At 45.9% G+C, this 22,826-nt stretch overlaps 1 protein-coding gene across 1 annotated transcript; it reads right to left on the bottom strand.

The window, feature by feature from the left end:
* Positions 1-7,279: 7,279 nt before the first annotated feature.
* Positions 7,280-17,393, bottom strand: LOC139559172 (biotinidase-like). Its single transcript, XM_071374939.1, has 6 exons — positions 16,834-17,393; positions 16,443-16,592; positions 11,327-11,472; positions 10,857-11,034; positions 9,680-10,453; positions 7,280-8,419 (listed from the first exon to the last, which is right to left on the bottom strand). Exons 1-6 carry the CDS (start codon positions 17,077-17,079, stop codon positions 8,153-8,155), a joined length of 1,761 nt encoding a protein of 586 aa, XP_071231040.1. The 5' UTR covers positions 17,080-17,393; the 3' UTR covers positions 7,280-8,152.
* Positions 17,394-22,826: the final 5,433 nt, after the last annotated feature.

Genomic DNA, 22,826 nt, shown 5'->3' with positions numbered 1-22,826 from the left:
CACTGTGTGGCATGTTGTTCTTCAGTGATCTCTCTCCACAGTGCCCTGGTTCTTCACACTCTCTATTCATTTTCAATTGAAGGGGCTTTATTGACATGGGAAACATAAGTTAACATTGCCAAAGCAAGTGAAGTAGATAATAAACAATTAAAATGAACAGTAAACATTATACACACAAAAGTTCCAAAAGAATAAAGACATTTCAAATGTCGTATTTGACCCTTCCTCTGTCTTCCTCGCTCCCTCTTCATCTCCCTCTCTCTCCATTCACACACTCCAGTTAGTGTCAGCAGGAGCTTCTGTTAGCAGCTTAACATGGTTTAGGACAGGGTTCCCCAACTGGTGATTTTATTTGCCCTCCCCCAAGTTTTCTGAACAAAACATAAAAGTTATATGTTTTATTGTTGGACATAAAAGACTGTAAAAACACCAGCAAAACAGCTGCAAGTGATTTTAATTTTGGAAATCTGTTTCAAAGTATTCCCATGCGTAAAAGAGCAATACACTGTATGTGATCGAATACACACATAAGCAAGGTTTGACATGTTTTTAGTAAAATCTTTTTGGGCTTCTTGTGGTCAATTTGCAGTCTACAAATGTGCAATTATGTTCCGGCCCCCTGACCATCCGCGACTGAATCATCTAGTTGATGATCCCTGGCTTTGGAGATGTAGATTTATACCCACGTTCACTCTCCCACACCAACTCCTAATACCAGCCTAGCCATTTACTCTCCCACACCAACTCCTAATACCAGCCTAGCCATTAACACTCCCACACCAACTCCTAATACCAGCCTAGCCATTAACACTCCCACACCAACTCCTAATACCAGCCTAGCCATTAACACTCCCACACCAACTCCTAATACCAGCCTAGCCATTTACACTCCCACACCAACTCCTAATACCAGCCTAGCCATTAACTCTCCCACACCAACTCCTAATACCAGCCTAGCCATTAACACTCCCACACCAACTCCTAATACCAGCCTAGCCATTAACACTCCCACACCAACTCCTAATACCAGCCTAGCCATTAACTCTCCCACACCAACTCCTAATACCAGCCTAGCCATTAACTCTCCCACACCAACTCCTAATACCAGCCTAGCCATTAACACTCCCACACCAACTCCTAATACCAGCCTAGCCATTCACACTCCCACACCAGCATAATACCAGCCTAGCCATTCACACTCCCACACCAGCATAATACCAGCCTAGCACCAGCCCGTCAGCACCTATCACCTGGTTAGAGCATTGGAGGCAGCTGCCCTGCAGTGTTTTCAATGCCAGAAATGTGGCCATGTAGTGTCAGTTTGTATGAAGGGAGCAACCTAGATGTGGAAGGGCTGGTGGTTATGTTTTTGTGCCAGTCGGTTCTTGGAAGGAGAGTGGCTGGTGCAAACAGAACTATACCGGGCTTTAACCCTCAGGAGCCCACTAGCTAGATGTGCAGGTAAGAGACACAAGTGAGAGCCACCAGCGAACCAAGAAACATGGTGTTAATGAAGATTCGGGGACCAGGTGTAAGTTCAGGGCCGGATGAATGCAGGGGCCCCTGGGCCCAGGGCCAAAAGAAAATGTATTTTTGTATATTTTTTTACATTTAAAAATAAATTAAGTAAGTATATACAGTGCCTTCGAAAAGTATTCAGACCCCTTGACTTTTTCCACATTTTGTTACATTTCAGCCTTATTCTAAAATTCAATAAATAAATCCTCAGCAATCTACACACATCACCCCATAATGACAAAGTGAAAACAGGTTTGTAGAATTCTTTGCAAATCTATTACAAATAAAAAGAACATACCTTATTTACATAAGTATTCAGGCCCTTTGCTATGAGACTCGACATTGAGCTCAGGTGCATCCTGTTTCCATTGGTCATCCTTGATGTTGAGGATTTGGAAAGGCACACACCTGTCTATATAAGGTCCCACAGTTGACAGTGCATGTCAGCAAAAACCAAGCCATGAGGTCAAAGGAATTGTCCGTAGAGCTCAGACAGGATTGTGTCGAGGCACAGATCTGGGAAGGGTACCAAAACATTTCTCCAGCATTGAAGGTCCCCAAGAACCCAGTGGCCTCCATCATTCTTCAATGGAAGAAGTTTGGAACCACCAAGATTCTTCCTAGAGCTGGCCGCCCAGCCAAACTGAGCAATCGGGGGAGAAGGGCCTTGGTCAGGGAGGTGACCAAGAACCTGATGGTCACTCTGACAGGTCCAGAGTTCCTCTGTGGAGATGGGAGAACCTTCCAGAAGGACAACCATCTCTGCAGCACTCCACCAATCAGGCCTTTATGGTAGAATGGTAAAAGGGTACCATTCACTGAGTCATTGATTCCTCCAGGAGAGTTATAATACTAGTTACTACTGTCTGATTGAGTTGATTCCTCCAGGAGAGTTATACTATCAGTTACTACTACTGTCTGATACATGGAATTGATTCCTCCAGGAGAGTAATAATTAAGCAATAATGCCTGAGGTGTGGTATATGACCAATATACCACGGCTAAGGGCTGTTCTTAGGCACGACGCAAAGCTGAGACAGGAAGTGTGTGTGAAACGTTGCCTTTTTCAGGTGAGAGAAGTCTAAAGACTTAATATGGTGCAATGTTCTTAATAATGTCTGATAGGAAATAATGATGGTTTCTTTTGAAATGCCGGAGTCGTTCTCCAGACTGGTAAGAATAGATTTTGTGCACTACATAAGGAATAGGAGGTGCATCCCAATAACCTCTTTCTTCTTAAGTGTGCACTTGTTCACTTCCCTTCATTGATTTGAAAGGAAATGACTGACATGACTACACCAAATCCAATGCTTTTCAATTTGTGGGGAGTAGTGCACACTTTGGGAGGAAGTAGAGATTATTAGGGGTGGCAGGTCGCCTAGTGGTTAGAGCGTTGGGCAGGTAGCCTAGTGGTTGGAGCGTTGGGCTGGTCGCCTAGTGGTTAGAGCGTTGGGCTGGTCGCCTAGTGGTTAGAGCGTTGGGCAGGTCGCCTAGTGGTTAGAGCGTTGGGCAGGTAGCCTAGTGGTTGGAGCGTTGGGCAGGTAGCCTAGTGGTTAGAGCGTTGGGCAGGTAGCCTAGTGGTTAGAGCGTTGGGCAGGTAGCCTAGTGGTTGGAGCGTTGGGCAGGTAGCCTAGTGGTTAGAGCGTTGGGCAGGTAGCCTAGTGGTTAGAGCGTTGGGCAGGTAGCCTAGTGGTTAGAGCGTTGGGCAGGTAGCCTAGTGGTTGGAGCGTTGGGCAGGTAGCCTAGTGGTTAGAGCGTTGGGCAGGTAGCCTAGTGGTTAGAGCGTTGGGCAGGTAGCCTAGTGGTTAGAGCGTTGGGCAGGTAGCCTAGTGGTTAGAGCGTTGGGCAGGTAGCCTAGTGGTTAGAGCAGTGGGCAGGTAGCCTAGTGGTTAGAGCGTTGGGCAGGTAGCCTAGTGGTTAGAGCGTTGGGCAGGTCGCCTAGTGGTTGGAGCGTTGGGCAGGTAGCCTAGTGGTTAGAGCGTTGGGCTGGTAGCCTAGTGGTTAGAGCGTTGGGAAGGTCGCCTAGTGGTTAGAGCGTTGGGCAGGTAGCCTAGTGGTTAGAGCGTTGGGCAGGTCGCCTAGTGGTTAGAGCGTTGGGCTGGTAGCCTAGTGGTTAGAGCGTTGGGCAGGTCGCCTAGTGGTTGGAGCGTTGGGCAGGTCGCCTAGTGGTTAGAGCGTTGGGCTGGTCGCCTAGTGGTTAGAGCGTTGGGAAGGTCGCCTAGTGGTTAGAGCGTTGGGCAGGTCGCCTAGTGGTTAGAGCGTTGGGCTGGTCGCCTAGTGGTTAGAGCGTTGGGCAGGTCGCCTAGTGGTTAGAGCGTTGGGAAGGTCGCCTAGTGGTTAGAGCGTTGGGCAGGTCGCCTAGTGGTTAGAGCGTTGGGCAGGTCGCCTAGTGGTTAGAGCGTTGGGAAGGTCGCCTAGTGGTTAGAGCGTTGGGCTGGTAGCCTAGTGGTTAGAGCGTTGGGCTGGTAGCCTAGTGGTTAGAGCGTTGGGAAGGTCGCCTAGTGGTTAGAGCGTTGGGCAGGTCGCCTAGTGGTTAGAGCGTTGGGCAGGTCGCCTAGTGGTTAGAGCGTTGGGCAGGTCGCCTAGTGGTTAGAGCGTTGGGAAGGTCGCCTAGTGGTTAGAGCGTTGGGCTGGTAGCCTAGTGGTTAGAGCGTTGGGCTGGTAGCCTAGTGGTTAGAGCGTTGGGAAGGTCGCCTAGTGGTTAGAGCGTTGGGCAGGTAGCCTAGTGGTTAGAGCGTTGGGCAGGTAGCCTAGTGGTTAGAGCGTTGGGCAGGTCGCCTAGTGGTTAGAGCGTTGGGCAGGTCGCCTAGTGGTTAGAGCGTTGGGCAGGTAGCCTAGTGGTTGGAGCGTTGGGCAGGTCGCCTAGTGGTTAGAGCGTTGGGCTGGTAGCCTAGTGGTTAGAGCGTTGGGAAGGTCGCCTAGTGGTTGGAGCGTTGGGCAGGTCGCCTAGTGGTTAGAGCGTTGGGCAGGTCGCCTAGTGGTTAGAGCGTTGGGCAGGTCGCCTAGTGGTTAGAGCGTTGGGCAGGTAACCTAGTGGTTAGAGCGTTGGGCAGGTAGCCTAGTGGTTAGAGCGTTGGGCAGGTAGCCTTGTGGTTAGAGCGTTGGGCAGGTAGCCTAGTGATTGGAGCGTTGGTCAGGTAGCCTAGTGGTTGGAGCGTTGGGCAGGTAGACTAGTGGTTGGAGCGTTGGGCAGGTAGCCTAGTGGTTAGAGCGTTGGGCAGGTAGCCTAGTGGTTAGAGCGTTGGGCAGGTAGCCTAGTGGTTGGAGCGTTGGGCAGGTAGCCTAGTGGTTGGAGCGTTGGGCAGGTAGCCTAGTGGTTAGAGCGTTGGGCAGGTAGCCTAGTGGTTAGAGCGTTGGGCAGGTAGCCTAGTGGTTAGAGCGTTGGGCAGGTAGCCTAGTGGTTGGAGCGTTGGGCAGGTAGCCTAGTGGTTGGAGCGTTGGGCAGGTAGCCTAGTGGTTGGAGCGTTGGGCAGGTAGCCTAGTGGTTAGAGCGTTGGGCAGGTAGCCTAGTGGTTAGAGCGTTGGGCTGGTAGCCTAGTGGTTAGAGCGTTGGGCAGGTAGCCTAGTGGTTAAAGCGTTGGGCAGGTAGCCTAGTGGTTAGAGCGTTGGGCTGGTAGCCTAGTGGTTAGAGCGTTGGGCAGGTAGCCTAGTGGTTAAAGCGTTGGGCAGGTAGCCTAGTGGTTAGAGCGTTGGGCAGGTAGCCTAGTGGTTGGAGCGTTGGGCAGGTAGCCTAGTGGTTGGAGCGTTGGTCAGGTAGCCTAGTGGTTGGAGCGTTGGGCAGGTAGCCTAGTGGTTAGAGCGTTGGGCAGGTAGCCTAGTGGTTGGAGCGTTGGGCAGGTAGCCTAGTGGTTGGAGCGTTGGGCAGGTAGCCTAGTGGTTAGAGCGTTGGGCCAGTAACCGAAAGGTTGCTAGATCGAATCCCCGAGCTGACAAGGTAAAAATCTGTCGTTCTGCCCCTGAACTGTTCCTAGGCCGTCATAGTAAATAAGAATTTGTTCTTAACTGGTTTGCCTGGTTAAATAAATAAATATAAATACAATTAGGACTCACCCAGGGTGTCATATAATGCACTCTATAGGGAATATGGTATCATGATATATTCCACTAGTACAGTGGTTCCCCAACTGTTTATAGTCCTGTACCCCTTCAAATATTCAACCTCCAGCTGTACCCCCTCTAGCACCAGGGTCAGCGCACTCTCAAATGTTGTTTTTCGCCATCATTGTAAGCCTGCCACACACACTATACGATACATTTATTAAACATAAGAATGAGTGTGAGTTTTTGTCACAACCCGGCTCACGGGAAGGGAGAACAAGCTCTTATAGGACCAGGGCACAAATAGTAATCAATAATTTTGCTCTTTATTTAACCATCTTACATATAAAACCTTATTTGTTCGTCGTAAATTGTGAATAACTCACCACAGGTTAATGAGAAGGGTGTGCTTGAAAGGATGCACATAACTCTGCAATGTTTGGTTGTATTAGAGAGAGTCTCAGTCTTAAATCCTTTTCCACACACCTAGTATTTAGTTTTCATGCTAGTGAGGGCCGGGAATCCACTCTCACAGAGGTACGTGGTTGCAAAGGGCATCAGTGTCTTAACAGCGCAATTTGCAGACCAATCCAGAAATATGTCAGTGGCTTCTGATTAAATAACATTTTCACAGAACCGCTTGTTGCAATTTCGATGAGGCTCTCTAGTTCAGATATTGGTAAGTGGACTGGAGGCAGGGCCTGAAAGGGATAACCTGCGTAATTGCACATCCAACTCACTCAGGTGCTTCGCTATATCACATTCGACATTGTCCGTAAGCTTGAGTTCATTTGCACACCAAAAAATCATGCAATGATGGAAAGAAAGACCTGTGTGTTGCTCTTGTTAATGCAGACAGAGCTCCAACTTCTTAATCATAGTCTCAATTTTGCCCGCACATTGAATATAGTTGCGGAGAGTCCCTGTAATCCTAGATTCAGATCATTCAGGCAAGAAAAAACATCACCCAGATAGACCAGTCGTGTGAGAAACTCGTCATCGTGCAAGCGGTCAGACAAGTGAAAATGATGGTCAGTAAAGAAAACATTAAGCTCGTCTCTCAATTAATAACAATGTGTCAATATTTTGCCCCTTGATAACCAGCGCACTTCTGTATGTTGTAAAAGCGTTACATGGTCGCTGCCCATATCACTGCATAGTGCAAAAAATACAAGAGGGCCTTGTTTTAACAAAGTTACCCATTTCCACTGTAGTGTCCAAAACGTCTTTCAAGCTGTCAGGCTTGACAGTTTAACAGGTATCCCTGTTATGGCTTTTGCGCTTCCCTCTCGGTGGATGCTGCAGTGTACCCAAGTGGTGTCGGGAGCAACAGCCCCACTCCACTATGTCTCGCTGTCATGGTTTTTGCGCCATCAGTACAGATACAAACATGAGCAGCAGCTACGTTTGGCTACATACGGACCGTTAGTGGAATTTCCGCGAGAGAGTAACGGTTAATGTAATTGGATGCTCATTATTTGACTAGGCTACCTGTATTTGACTTGTTATTTCGCTGAACACTAGATGGTTTAATTTTATTTTTGACAGTGAAAAGAGGCTACTCAGGCAAGAAAAAAAACTCACCCAAATGTGAAGCACCTTTGGAAAATATAAATGTACTGTTTGAAAATGCGATTCTTTTTTTTGTGAATCATATTTTTATTTGTAGTACCCCCGACGGCATTGCAGAATATGGTGTCATGGAAACAGTTCAGAAACAGGACGGAGAACAAAAGAGAACATTTATTTACTGAGGTAGGAGATCACTTTATGGGACCACACAATCATTTAACCCAGACACACACCCTCTCTCACTCACTCTCACTCTCCCAGGATGCGGTCCCAACACTTAAGACACACCCTATCCCCTCAGCCCTCAAATTAAGTGGACACTTCTGATGACGTATCATGACGTCTGACGAGTATACACTTGCAGGGCAAGGGAGGAAGGAATGATTTTTAAATGGACCCCCCTTGGCTGGAAATCTGTCACTCGTTCATCCAGCGATGATTGTGTTTTCAGCCACCGGTAGCTTGTGGGTGCGTTATATGCTCTACAGTCAATTATGAGTGCATGTCTACTTTTATATTAAATATATAATTAGTAATTTACACCTACTGTATGATAGCTAGCAAATGAATTGCCTAGCTGGAACTTCTGAAAAAGAAAAATGTTTTATTTCTACAATTTTCAAAAGATAACCAAACAAAAACATATTTACTTTTTACGAGACGTGTTTGTGCCGTCATGTGCATTAGTAGCACAATTTCTAACTGATTTGCATTGTTTTTTACTTACACTTGTATGTTGACTTTCGCTGACTTTTGTTAGCAGATGTACAATCATGGTGAATTGAATTATAGGGAGGTTCAGGCCAGGAGTGAATATAATTATACACTCGCTAAGCCGACTAAAAACGAGGGCTGAGGGGCTTACATTGCTAACTTCCCTTGCTTGGCCAAACATTTGGACCGCCTGCCAAGATGGCGACGTGGATTTCCCCAAGGGCATAAGGCGAAGGTAAGTGGACGAGGGTGTATCTTTTAAGTGTTTGGACCGCAGCCTCTCTCTCTCTCTCTCTCTCTCTCACACACCTTAGTCCTGGTCGTACACCCTGCCGTAGAGACATGCGGTCACTAGTCCGACGGTCATCCCTGAGTGTTCCATGGTCACTCGACCATCTGCGGTCGTCTTGACCTGGTCAGGTTGTTCTAGAACCATGCCGCTCCCTAGCAACGACGGGTAAACGTGACGGGTTCCGAACTTCCCCTCCAATAGGAAGTCAACTCTCGACTCTGCCTCCTCCACTTCCTGTCCACAGGAGCTGACCTCCGACCCCAAGCAGCGGACCAATGCGCACACCTGGAGGGGGAGGGGTTATTCATCAATACCATGCATGAACTGTTGTACTACTGCAAGAGGCTTAATTATTGGAAGATCACAGCTGGACATGAGGTAAAAACTCAAGCTTAGGAACTGGTCAACTGTATACTGAGTAGAACTGGTAGACTGTATACTGAGTAGAACTAGTAGACTGTATACTGAGTAGAACTAGTAGACTGTATACTGAGTAGAACTAGTAGACTGTATACTGAGTAGAACTGGTAGACTGTATACAACTGGTAGACTGTATACTGAGTAGAACTGGTAGACTGTATACAACTGGTAGACTGAGTAGAACTGGTAGACTGTATACAACTGGTAGACTGTATACTGAGTAGAACTGGTAGACTGTATACAACTGGTAGACTGAGTAGAACTGGTAGACTGTATACAACTGGTAGACTGTATACTGAGTAGAACTGGTAGACTGTATACAACTGGTAGACTGAGTAGAACTGGTAGACTGTATACAACTGGTAGACTGTATACTGAGTAGAACTGGTAGACTGTATACAACTGGTAGACTGAGTAGAACTGGTAGACTGTATACAACTGGTAGACTGTATACTGAGTAGAACTGGTAGACTGTATACAACTGGTAGACTGAGTAGAACTGGTAGACTGTATACTGAGTAGAACTGGTAGACTGTATACAACTGGTAGACTGAGTAGAACTGGTAGACTGTATACAACTGGTAGACTGTATACTGAGTAGAACTGGTAGACTGTATACTGAGTAGAACTGGTAGACTGTATACAACTGGTAGACTGAGTAGAACTGGTAGACTGTATACAACTGGTAGACTGAGTAGAACTGGTAGACTGTATACTGAGTAGAACTAGTAGACTGTATACTGAGTAGAACTGGTAGACTGTATACTGAGTAGAACTGGTAGACTGTATACAACTGGTAGACTGTATACTGAGTAGAACTGGTAGACTGTATACAACTGGTAGACTGTATACTGAGTAGAACTGGTAGACTGTATACAACTGGTAGACTGTATACTGAGTAGAACTGGTAGACTGTATACTGAGTAGAACTGGTAGACTGTATACAACTGGTAGACTGTATACTGAGTAGAACTGGTAGACTGTATACTGAGTAGAACTGGTAGACTGTATACTGAGTAGAACTAGTAGACTGTATACTGAGTAGAACTGGTAGACTATATAGTATACACAGTGCAGTTCCAAATGGAGGTTGTATTGTGAGTCAATTTAAACGTTGGTCCCTACCTGTACATTGTAGCGTCCGTTAACCGTGTGAGTGCCAGAGAACGCTCCTAGAGCATAGAGCTCCGCATTGTCCCCCTGTGGGGAGCGTCGGTACTGCAGGTGGCAACAGAAAGGACCGTCACACACAGTCAGCTGGCCCTCTGAACCACTCAGCAGGAGGAAGGAGAAGGGATCATAAATCATAGAGGAGGTGAAGGGAAAGGGGGGTGAGGGAGAGACGGTAGGAGGAGAGGTAGAGACAGAATCCTCCTGGCAGTGTTGACTCTCCTGTAGACAGAACCCAGAGTTGCCCTCCCTCTGTCCAGACAGAGGCTTAGGTGACCTGGTATAAGCTTCCACAGCCTCTCCTCCCATCTCCCCCTCTCCTCCTGCCTCCCCCTCTCCTCTTGCAGTCTCTCCTCCTGCCTCCCCCTCTCCTCTTGCAGTCTCTCCTCCTGCCTCTCCCTCTCCTCCTGCAGTCTCTCCCCCTGTCGTCCCCTCTCCTCCTGCCTGTCCCTTGGCCCTCTTCTCTGTTCCCAGCCAGGCAGTGTCCAGTACAGGTATCCTCAGCACCAGCAGCCTCCCCTCCTCTGGCTGCCCAGCCCTGGCATGGTGGTAGATGGCAGTTCCAGGGGTGAAGATGCCACTTCCTGTCATACCCAGGCTGTCTGCCCTGATGTTAGCTGCCAGCAGAGTGGTGTTAGCTCCCCGACTGAAGGCTCTCTGGAACTGAACGGCTGACAGCAGAGGAAGCTGGTTCATCCAGGCTGTGGGGTAGACCATCTGTCTGATACCCTGAGGAGAAATAGAAAGACAGAAACATGAACACAGACTGTTAACAACTTCATTTGGAAGCATAATGAAACATTGTGTGTTTGTATAATAATAATTTGGTGAGAGCTTATATTTGTCCTATTACACACATATACCAGTGTGTATTAATATGCATGTGTGAATTGTATTTTTTTAATATATATTTTTTAACATATCCTATCCGCACTCTCTGAGACACCCTCAGAGAGTGCGGGTCACAGCCAGGGTCTGCCATCAACAACAGCGATGCAGGAGCAATTAGGGTCAAGTATCTTGCTCAAGGGCAACTCGAACGATTAAAAAAAAAAAAAAATTGGGGGGGGGTTACTGGCCCAACGCTCTAACCACAGGGCTACCTGCTGCCCTCTGAGCTTCCTGTACGTACCTGCTCCAGTAGTCTGATGGTAGGGTCATGGAACAGGATGTCGAAGCAGGTGAACACTCCAAACCGTCCGGCGAACGGCGTGTCAAAGGTCACCACCTCTAGTCTGGGCGGGGCATCAAAAGCGTTCTCAAAGTAGAGGTTGTGTTTGTGGTAGCGCGCTGCCAGGGAACCGTCCGACCTGCAGTGAATGGGAAAACAACATGTCTTTTTCATCTATAGAATATATATTATTAAACATACTGTACATACAGAGAATGGTTGATGGTGGGGGTGCGCTTTGAATGAACGCCTCTTAACAATATAGCAAAAACATCATTCCAACTCCTGTATATAAACGCAATATAATGTAATTCCTCTATTCCAAGAGCACCTCTGGAGGGTTTTATAAAACCTGAAACTTCCTGTCCACCTTTTATTCTCTAGCGGCTCATGAACGACGTGTTCAAAACAGCAACACAGGTACTACCAACCTGAAGACGACATCAGTGTTGAACTGCCAGCGCCCATCGGGGGGGCAGGTGGGGTGAGAGGTCAGAGGGCAGGGCTGGAGATCAGGCATGTTGGCCACCAGGTAAAGACTGTGACGTCGAGCCATGCAGCTCAACCTCTGGAGGACCTGAGAGAGAACAGGACAGAATACACATTTGACGATATTTGATCCCCCCCCAAAAAAATATACCAAAAGACAAACACAGTGTACAAAGCATTAGGAACACCTGCTCTTTCCATGACAGACTGACCAGGTGAATCCAGGTGAAAGCTATGATCCCTTATTGATGTCACTTGATAAATCCACTTCAATCAGAGTAGATGAAGGGGAGGAGACAGGTTAAATAAGGACTTTTAAGCCTTGAGACAATTGAGACATGATTGTGTACAGAATGTGTGCCATTCAGAGAGCGAATGGGCAAGACAAAAGATGTAAGTGCCTTTGAACGGGGGTATGGTAGTAGGTGCCAGGCGCACCTGTTTGTGTCAAGAACTGCAACGCTGCTGGGTTTTTCATGCTCAACATTTTCCCGTGTGTATCAAGAATGGTTCACCACCAAAAAGACTTCCAACCAACTTGACACAACTGTGGGAAGCGTTGGAGTCCACATGGGCCAGAATCCCTGTGGAACACTTTGGACACCTTGTAGAGTCCATGACCTGATGAATTGCAACTCAATATTAGGAAGGTGTTCTTAATGTTTTGTACACTCAGTGTGTGTGTGTGTGTGTGTGTGTGTGTGTGTACTCAGGTCTGGCTTTATTGGTGGGCCTGGCCCGCCCTACCGCACCTCCTTGTCCGTCCAAATAAAATATTGATAATTTATTTGAGACGCGCCCGGCAGAAAGACGCATCAATCTCAAATAAAGCATCCAAGTGAGTGTAACAGCACCCCTCTGTCTCAGTATGTGTAGACCATGTATCTGATGCTGTCTGGACAGTGAAACAGCACCCCTCTGTCTCAGTATGTGTAGACCATGTATCTGATGCTGTCTGGACAGTGAAACAGCTCCCCTCTGTCTCAGTATGTGTAGACCATGTATCTGATGCTGTCTGGACAGTGAAACAGCACCCCTCTGTCTCAGTATGTGTAGACCATGTATCTGATGCTGTCTGGACAGTGAAACAGCTCCCCTCTGTCTCAGTATGTGTAGACCATGTATCTGATGCTGTCTGGACAGTGAAACAGCTCCCCTCTGTCTCAGTATGTGTAGACCATGTATCTGATGCTGTCTGGACAGTGAAACAGCTCCCCTCTGTCTCAGTATGTGTAGACCATGTATCTGATGCTGTCTGGACAGTGAAACAGCACCCCTCTGTCTCAGTATGTGTAGACCATGTATCTGATGCTGTCTGGACAGTGAAACAGCTCCCCTCTGTCTCAGTATGTGTAGACCATGTATCTGATGCTGTCTGGACAGTGAAACAGCTCCCCTCTGTCTCAGTATGTGTAGACCATGTATCTGATGCTGTCTGGACAGTGAAACAGCTCCCCTCTGTCTCAGTATGTGTAGACCATGTATCTGATGCTGTCTGGACAGTGAAACAGCTCCCCTCTGTCTCAGTATGTGTAGACCATGTATCTGATGCTGTCTGGACAGTGAAACAGCTCCCCTCTGTCTCAGTATGTGTAGACCATGTATCTGATGCTGTCTGTACCAAAAGAGTATGACATGTCATACTACTTCTGTCCAGACAGCATCAGATACATGGGCAACATACTGTAAGATGCCTTCTCCGGTGAGAGAGTTTCAGCAGAGAGCATTTTTTTTTAAAGAATTTTTATTTCACCTTTATTTAACCAGGTAGGCCAGTTGAGAACAAGTTCTCATTTACAACTGTGACCTGGCCCAGATAAAGCAAAGCAGTGCGACACAAACAACAACACAGAGTTACACATAAACAAACGTACAGTCAATAACACAATAGAAAAAATAAGTCTATATACAGTGTGTTCAAACGGCATGAGGAGGTAAGACAATAAATAGGCCATAGTAGCGAAGTAATTACAATTTAGCAGATTAACACTGGAGTGATAGATGCGCAGATGGTGATGTGCAAGTAGAGATACTGGGGTGCAAAAGAGCAGAAAAGTAAATAAAAACAATATGGGGATGAGGTAGGTAGATTGGGTGGGCTATTTACAGATGGACTATGTACAGCTGCAGCGATCGGTAAGCTGCTCAGATAGCTGATGTTTAAAGTTAGTGGGGGAAGTAAAAGTCTCCAGCTTCAGCGATTTTTGCAATTCGTTACAGTCATTGGCAGCAGAGAACTGGAAGGAAAGGCGGCCAAAGGAGGTGTTGGCTTTGGGGATGACCAGTGAGATATACCTGCTGGAGCGTGTGCTACGGGTGGGTGTTGTTATCGTGACCAGTTAGCTGAGATAAGGCGGAGCTTTACCTAGCATAGACTTATAGATGACCTGGAGCCAGTGGGTCTGGCGACGAATATGTAGCGAGGGCCAGCCGACTGGAGCATACCAGTCGCAGTGGTGGGTCGTATATGGGGCTTTGGTGACAAAACGGATGGCACTGTGATAGACTGCGTCCAGTTTGCTGAGTAGAGTATTGGAAGCTATTTTGTAAATGACATCGCCAAAGTCAAGGATCGGTAGGATAGTCAGTTTTACGAGGGTATGTTTGGCGGCATGAGTGAAGGAGGCTTTGTTGCGAAACAGGAAGCCAATTCTAGATTACATTTTTGATTGGAGATGTTTAATAGGAGTCTGGAAGGAGAGTTTACAGTCTAGTCAGACACCTAGGTATTTGCAGTTGTCCACATATTCTAAGTCAGAACCGTCCAGAGTAGTGATGCTAGTCAGGCGGGCGGGTGCGGGCAGCGAACGGTTGAAAAGCATGCATTTGGTTTTACTAGCGTTTAAGAGCAGTTGGAGGCCACGGAAGGAGTGTTGTATGGCATTGAAGCTCGTTTGGAGGTTAGTTAACACAGTGTCCAAAGAAGGGCCAGATGTATACAGAATGGTGTCGTCTGCGTAGAGGTGGATCAGGGAATCACCCGCAGCAAGAACGACATCGTTGATATATACAGAGAAAAGAGTCTGTCCGAGAATTAAACCCTGTGGTACCCCCATAGAGACTGCCAGAGGTCCGGACAACAAGCCCTCCGATTTGACACACTGAACTCTGTCTGAGAAGTAGTTGGTGAACCAGGCGAGGCAATCATTTGAGAAACCAAGGCTGTTGAGTCTGCTGATAAGAATACGGTGATTGACAGATTCGAAAGCCTTGGCCAGGTTGATGAAGACGGCTGCACAATACTGTCTTTTATCGATGGCGGTTATGATATCGTTTAGTACCTTCGTTCAGCTCCCCAGAATGCATCTGTTCACCTCCCCAGAATGCATCTGTTCACCTCTCCAGAATGCATCTGTTCACCTCCCCAGAATGCATCAGTTCACCTCCCCAGAATGCATCTGTTCACCTCCCCAGAATGCATCTGTTCACCTCTCCAGAATGCATCTGTTCACCTCTCCAGAATGCATCTGTTCACCTCCCCAGAATGCATCTGTTCACCTCCCCAGAATGCATCTGTTCACCTCCCCAGAATGCTGTCTCCAGCCAATTCTTGCCCATTCATTGTTTTGTCAATTGTTTGCCCTTTGATTGTTTATTTTTGATCAATTCCCCATTACACATGTCACCTGTAGACCTACTAAATGTACTGTAAATCCCCCATCATTCGGTTACATTAATGTTTGTTAATGCATGTAGCAATCTGAGGAGGATGGTGGGAGGAGCTATAGAGGTATGGGCTGGAATAGAATAAATGAAACATATATTGTTTGACTCTGTTCCATTAATTCAATTCCACCCATTACAATGAGCCCATCCTCCTATAGCTCTGCCTACCAGCCTCCACTGGTATTATTTACAGTAATTTACAGTTCTCATTGTTTGCAGAGTTCACAACCTGTTACACTTGTGAGAAACAGGTTTAGGTTTATTTCATAACCATTGTGAGTTTTGTATTTTTTTTATTTTATTGTCTTTTGTTTGGTCCATGTTAGCAATGAGCATGTCTGGTTTCTCTTTCCTGATAACGTTGAGGGAGCGCGCGTGCCTGAGCACACAGAGGTTGGCCTCCTACCTGGTCTGCTGCCTGCAAAAATAGGAAAGTGCCCATTTGTGGATGTCTGATATCTGATTGTCTTAACACCCCACGTCCACCACTAATAAACTGAGCTTCTCAGTCATTTCTTCTTCACCTCACACAAAGTCTCTTTTTTAAAATATCCATCGCGAATGATAACTCCTCAGTATTTGAAACATATTTTCCAACACTCCCGAACAAAATATCACGATCTGATGATTCCATATATCCAGTGGAAAGTCATTAAAAAAACAGCTGTCTGTCCCGAGGTCACTGGCGTGGGAGACTCTGAGGGCCTAGAACAGGCTAGTTGATACTATGTTGCATGTTCGCTAGCGACAGCTTCTTCCGGCCAACCCAGTTGATTTGATACAATGTTACACTTCACTAGCTATAGCTCAAGTCAAGACAGATAGTAAGGGAGGCAGACAGGCAGAGTAGAGAGATGAATGAGATTGAAAGAACCTGAATTTTCATCAGGATATTTTCTACTGTTATTTGTCAGCTTTAGGCCTATGTATTTTACTTAGTTGACTATGGAACTTCTAGGCTTACTGCTGCATTGGCCAATAGGCTATCTTTGAGTTCTATGCACTCATTTCTTTAACTGCCAATAGATCAATGTGTCCATATGGCTGAGGCTGGTATTCTTGCCTTAGTTAAATTTTAACTTATAGATTTGTATTATTTTACTTCAGATTTTTATGATTAACCACGTGACAATGATTCTGAGAAATTAAAACGTTATTATTGAAATTAAAGTGTTCCACAAAAATGTGCATATAAAAATAATCAGAACTGGCACAAAGCTTAGTAGAAATGGTAGGATCAATTGTAAGCTTCCCCAAACTGGAAACTCACGAGCTGCCTATGGTTTTTACTATAACACCGTTTAAAAAACTATTGTGAACGTGCATGCGCTTGCGCTTGCACACCCAAAGGGCCGTTCAACTGATTCGTTCTGGAGCCGGCCCTGTACATACCTCAGTGTGAGTGTGTCTGTCTGTCTGTGTACAGGGGTTCCAGTCCTCGGACTGTGGGTCAGGGATGGTCTCTAGGTAACCAGAGATGGACAGACGACTGAAGTTAAACCCCTGGAGACCATCCTCTGGAAATACTATGATCTGAGCCCCCTGAAAGAGAGAGAATTAGGGAAACGGGTGAGACTCGAAAGGGAGAAGAGAGCTTTAAAGCTAACTCCAGCACTTCAAGATTGATGTGTATCCTTCCTGTCAAAGACGAGTGTAACCCAGTCCTGAAGAGCTTAGCGGCAGGGCGTGCAGGCTTTAGTTCCAGCCCCGCACTAACACATCTGGTTATGTTAATTGAAAGAGAAGACCCTCTACCAGCCCCCCCCCCACAAATGTAGACAACCTGTTCCGCAGCTCGCGCGGCCTGCTCCTCGTACACATCCAAGTTGCTCATCATGTGCTTGAGCGCCGCGGTCCGGGACAGAGGTACGTGCGGCTCCGGGTTCAGAATTATCCGGTGCTCGTATACCGCAGCCACGTAGGATTGGCCGGGAGTCCCCTCTGTCTTGTCCCCAGCCCGAGTTAACGTTACGGGGAACCGACAGAGAACAGCCACCGCCGCCACGGTTTGGAGGACACGGAGGGCCATGGCCGAATGACCAGAGCACGGGATATATGGGGAACTTCGGAATTCTGATAGGGAGGACCGGTCAGTACGAGTTCAATGGTCACTCAGTCCAAAGTTCTCAACACTCGTTAAACAAATAAAACCACGAGTTTGTTTCTAATTCTGACCTGCTTCACAATTACAAAGTGAGTTTTACAAAAGTATAGCTGTTGATAGAATGGATGCAATATTAACACGTTGTTGTTACATTGTAACTAGCTACTGTAGCTATATCTAATCACTGTTTGTTGTTGTTTCTACTGTCCTGTCTTCTTCTTTAAGGTTTTATGGCAGACTATTGGTGTATCGCCGGCTCCTACTTACTCTGCGGGGTATTGACTACTGGTTGGTTGAAAAGTGCATGTGACATCGTTCCAGCCTTCGGTGATAGGCTGTTGGCTTGTCTGAGGGCGTGTTCTTCTGTGTGAGCCCATGCAGCGCTGCGGCATGACCGCTAGGCGGCAGCAGCTCACTGTAAATATACAGTAGCCAAATATATTTTTGTTTTATCCAGTATTTTTGGATACTATTTAGGTAGCCTGTTTTCTGTTGTGTTTTGTGGGTGGTTATTTCCTGTTTAGTGTTTTTGTGTTTCACCTTTCGGGACTGTTCGTTTGTCGGTTTATTGTTTTGTTTCAGTGTTCAGTTTTATTATTAAAACATTATGGACACATACCACGCTGCGCTTTGGTCCTCCTCTTCTTCTCCTCCAGACGACGAACGTTACATTGTCACAATTCGTTTATGGATCAAACCAAGGTTTCTGCCAACAGACAACCAGATCGTCATGGTTAAGTAACATTGGTGCAAGATCCATTAAAGACATTGTGGAGATTAGAATACTATTGCACTGGAAGTTGCTTTCTCAAGAACACAGTGGTTCGGGACAGATAGAAATGTAATGTCCTCCTTACCTGGAGGAAAGTGAGGAAGGTCATCCTTTATCAATTTCAGTCCAGGGGAGGGGGCAGTATTTTTTTTTAAATCTACTCTGTGGTAAGGTCATGTAATTTGTAATTGATTACATTTCTAGACTTTACTATTTCTTCCTATTTAAGAAATAACAAAATTATGTTTGACTGACGAAATTAGGCTATAGGCTGCTATATTCATAGATTTTGTTGGTCATGCACTCTTTAAATAGTTTACCTCTTTGACAGTGAAGGGCTGTTAAGTTAAAACCAAGACTCGAATTGAGGGGGCATGAGAGGATATGACATAGGGTTACCTTTTATTAACCCTCTAGAGTCTAAGCCGGGGGAGGGCGGGGTGTCTTGGGGGTGGGGAATGGATTTATTTTATGAAAAAAATATTGGATGGTTGAAGGGCAGCTCTTGGGGAACTGGGGGGGTTGGATGGCTGGTGGCCTGGCCGGTTGGGAGCTTGGGCCTGTGGCTGATAGGTCGCTGGTTCGGGTTCCCGTTTCTTGACCTTGTGGGAGATCTGTCGACGTGACATTGAGCACAGCGTTGCCCCTGGTTGCTTCTGTGTATCGCTCTGGATGGGAGTCTGTTAGATGACTAAATGTGACGTAGATGTTGAGCGCCTTCACTGCAAATAGATTGTATTTTTTAATATTCTTTATAAAAATCCATAAACCTATATTTAAATGAGAAAGAAAAACAGTCCCATCTACAGTGGTTCTTCCTTTAGAAGTTGTAGAAGCACGGTGGCTAGGAAAAACTCCCTAGAAAGGCCAAAACCTAGGAAGAAACCTAGAGAGGAACCAGGCTATGAGTCTTAAAGTCTGTAACCAATAGAGAGTCAGAGTCCCGAGAGTGGGAACAAAGATAGTCTGTCCCAAGGTTGTGTACACAACAAAGTTCAATGAGTAAAAAAAGAGCGAAAGCTCGGGAGAGACGGGGGAGTGTGGTTGGGGTACCTGTACCAGACAGGGTGAGACAGGCCAGGGAGACAGGCCAGGGCAGACAGTACAAGAAATTATGTATTATTAGCTAACTAGCTACAGTGCTAACTCAAATGGGCTCTCGAGTGGCACAGCGGTCTAATGCACTGCATCTCAGTGCAAGAGTACCTGGTTCGAAACCAGGCTGTATCACATCCGGCCGTGATTGGGAGTCCCAATTGGCCCAGAGTCGTCCGGATTTGGCCGGAGTAGGTTTGGAAGGAACACACAACAATATGTGTAGAGAAAAAAAGGCACAACACACCAAAATCAACCTCATCCCAACTGTAAAGTATGGAGGAGGGAGCATCATGGTTTGGGGCTGCTTTGCTGCCTCAGATCCTGGACAGCTTGCAATCATTGACGGGAAAATGAATTCCTAAGTTTATCAAGACATTTTGCAGGAGAATGTTAGGCTATCTGTCTGCCAATTGAAGTTCAACAGAAGTTGGTTGATGCAACAAGACAATGACCCAAAACACAGAAGTAAATCAACAACAGAATCGCTTCAACAGAAGAAAATACGCCTTCTGGAGTGGAATTCCAGGTATTTCCAAAGGGTTCACATACTTTTTCTTGCCACTATATATACACTACTGGTCAAAAGTTTTAAAACACCAACTCATTCAAGGGTTTTCTTTATTTGAACTATTTTCTACATTGTAGAAAAATAGTGACGACATCAAAACTATGAAATAACACATATGGAATCAAGTAGTAACCAAAAAAAGTGTTAAACAAATCAAAATATATACTGCTCAAAAAAATAAAGGGAACACTTAAACAACACAATGTAACTCCAAGTCAATCACACTTCTGTGAAATCAAACTGTCCACTTAGGAAGCAACACTGATTGACAATAAATTTCACATGCTGTTGTGCAAATGGAATAGACAAAAGGTGGAAATTATAGGCAATTAGCAAGACACCCCCAATAAAGGAGTGGTTCTGCAGGTGGTGACCACAGACCACTTCTCAGTTCCTATGCTTCCTGGCTGATGTTTTGGTCACTTTTGAATGCTGGCGGTGCTTTCACTCTAGTGGTAGCATGAGACGGAGTCTACAACCCACACAAGTGGCACAGGTAGTGCAGCTCATCCAGGATGGCACATCAATGCGAGCTGTGGCAAGAAGGTTTGCTGTGTCTGTCAGCGTAGTGTCCAGAGCATGGAGGCGCTACCAGGAGACAGGCCAGTACATCAGGAGACGTGGAGGAGGCCGTAGGAGGGCAACAACCCAACAGCAGGACCGCTACCTCCGCCTTTGTGCAAGGAGGATTAGGAGGAGCACTGCCAGAGCCCTGCAAAATGACCTCCAGCAGGCCACAAATGTGCATGTGTCTGCTCAAACGGTCAGAAACAGACTCCATGAGGGTGGTATGAGGGCCCGACGTCCACAGGTGGGGGTTGTGCTTACAGCCCAACACCGTGCAGGACGTTTGGCATTTGCCAGAGAACACCAAGATTGGCAAATTCGCCACTGGCACCCTGTGCTCTTCACAGATGAAAGAAGGTTCACACGCACATGTGACAGACGTGACAGAGTCTGGAGACGCCGTGGAGAACGTTCTGCTGCCTGCAACATCCTCCAGCATGACCGGTTTGGCTGTGGGTCAGTCATGGTGTGGGGTGGCATTTCTTTGGGGGGCCGCACAGCCCTCCATGTGCTCGCCAGAGGTAGCCTGACTGCCATTAGGTACCGAGATGAGATCCTCAGACCCCTTGTGAGACCATATGCTGGTGCGGTTGGCCCTGGGTTCTTTCTAATGCAAGACAATGCTAGACCTCATGTGGCTGGAGTGTGTCAGCAGTTCCTGCAAGAGGAAGGCATTGATGCTATGGACTGGCCCGCACGTTCCCCAGATCTGAATCCAATTGAGCACATCTGGGACAACATGTCTCGCTCCATCCACCAACGCCACGTTGCACCACAGACTGTCCAGGAGTTGGAGGATGCTTTAGTCCAGGTCTGGGAGGAGATCCCTCAGGAGACCATCCGCCACCTCATCAGGAGCATGCCCAGGCGTTGTAGGGAGGTCATACAGGCACGTGGAGGCCACACACACTACTGAGCCTCATTTTGACTTGTTTTAAGGACATTACATCAAAGTTGGATCAGCCTGTAGTGTGGTTTTCCACTTTAATTTTGAGTGTGACTCCAAATCCAGACCTCCATGGGTTGATAAATTTGATTTCCATTGATAATTTTTGTGTGATTTTGTAGTCAGCACATTCAACTATGTAAAGAAAAAAGTATTTAATAAGAATGTTTCATTCATTCAGATCTAGGATGTGTTATTTTAGTGTTCCCTTTATTTTTTTGAGCAGTGTATTTTATATTTGAGATTCTTTAAAGTAGCCACCCTTTGCCTTGATGACAGCTTTGCAAACTCTTGGCATTCTCTCAACCAGCTTCACCTGGAATGATTTTACAACAGTCTTGAAGGAGTTCCCACTTATGCTGAGCACTTGTTGACTGCTTTTCCTTCACTCTGCGGTCCAACTTATCCCAAAGTTTTTATGTCTTCACTATTATTCTACAATATAGAAAATAGTAAAAATAAAGAAAAACCCTTTAATGAGTAGGTGTGTCAACTTTTGACTGGTACTGTATATATTTTTTTTTACAGAACATTAACCATGTGTGTTCTGTTGTTTTGTTCTGTTCTGTAATTTCGACCCAATGATTTGTCTGACAAACAAAAAACGTTGCGTGCTGCAGGCCCAGGCATGGATCGAAGCTGGCGAGACATTCAATAACGTCATCTTCACGGAATAATCAACCAAAATCAAAATAATCAACAGCTTTGCAAACTCTTGGCATTCTCTCAACCAGCTTCACCTGGAATGATTTTACAACAGTCTTGAAGGAGTTCCCACTTATGCTGAGCACTTGTTGGCTGCCCTTATGCAATTTCCTCAAAATTGCTACAGATAAAAAGGAAGAAGATCAAACTCCATTTGTGGGGAGCAATTTCTCGCCAGGGACCAGGCCCATATTTGATTTTTGATGGTAGGTTTAGCTATTTACAAAGCAAATGGTTACATCAAATATTGTAGCCTTCAACATCACGGACTGCAATGTGTTCCACAATAATTCACTGTTGCCTCCTTTTTCAGGTATCATGGCTCGAGAGTTCTTTGAGGAAGAAATCATCAAGAGATGTACTGGACCCTATGTCAGAGACAGTGGTGTAAAGTACTTAAGTAAAAATACTTTAAAGTTCTAAGTCGTTTTATTGGGTATCTGTACTTTTAATATTTTTATTTTTGCCAACTTTTACTTTTACTTCACTACATTCCTAAAGAAAATAATGTACTTTTTACTACCTGACACCCAAAAGTACTTGTTACATTTTGACAAGAAAATGGTCCAATTCACACACTTATCAAGAGAACATTCCTTAAAATTGTCTCATTGATCCCTCCCTCCTCTCCCCTGTAACTATTCCCCAGGTCTTTGCTGTAAATGAGAATGTGTTCTCAGTCAACTTACCTGGTAACATTAAGGGTTAATAAAAATAGCTCAGGACTTGGGAAACCTTTTTCCCTCATTATCCTCACTGGACTCTCTTTCATTCAGTTTCTTCTTCACATCAGCAAAGAAGGACTCCGTGATTCAGAAACTCTATATAGAGGTGCTATCAGTCTTTCACACTGTGATAAATAAAGCCCGTTTGTTATTTAGAATGATTTATATCTGTTTTTAGAGAGAGAGAAACCAAAATCAGAGCTCTAACTCCCCCTTGTGATAGTGTGGTGCAATGACAGAATGATGCAATTTACCACAATCTGCCACCATCTACCACAAACAGTTCCGGCA

The sequence above is a fragment of the Salvelinus alpinus genome, chromosome 29 (assembly GCF_045679555.1).
Source record: "Salvelinus alpinus chromosome 29, SLU_Salpinus.1, whole genome shotgun sequence".
NCBI classification, from domain to species: Eukaryota; Metazoa; Chordata; class Actinopteri; order Salmoniformes; family Salmonidae; genus Salvelinus; species Salvelinus alpinus.
The sequence above is the reverse complement of the archived record's forward strand: the minus strand, read 5'-3'. Positions and strand labels throughout refer to the sequence as shown.

What these genes read in the sequence shown, in the direction of transcription:
- LOC139559172 (XM_071374939.1), bottom strand. Translation starts at nt 17,079, where the DNA reads ATGGCCCTCCGTGTCCTCCAAACCGTGGCGGCGGTGGCTGTTCTCTGT. An exon ending in CCGCGCGAGCTGCGGAACAG is followed by an intron (nt 16,593 to 16,833) that starts GTTGTCTACATT and finishes TCTCTCTTTCAG; the next exon opens with GGGGCTCAGATCATAGTATT. An exon ending in AACACTGATGTCGTCTTCAG is followed by an intron (nt 11,035 to 11,326) that starts GTTGGTAGTACC and finishes CATTCACTGCAG; the next exon opens with GTCGGACGGTTCCCTGGCAG.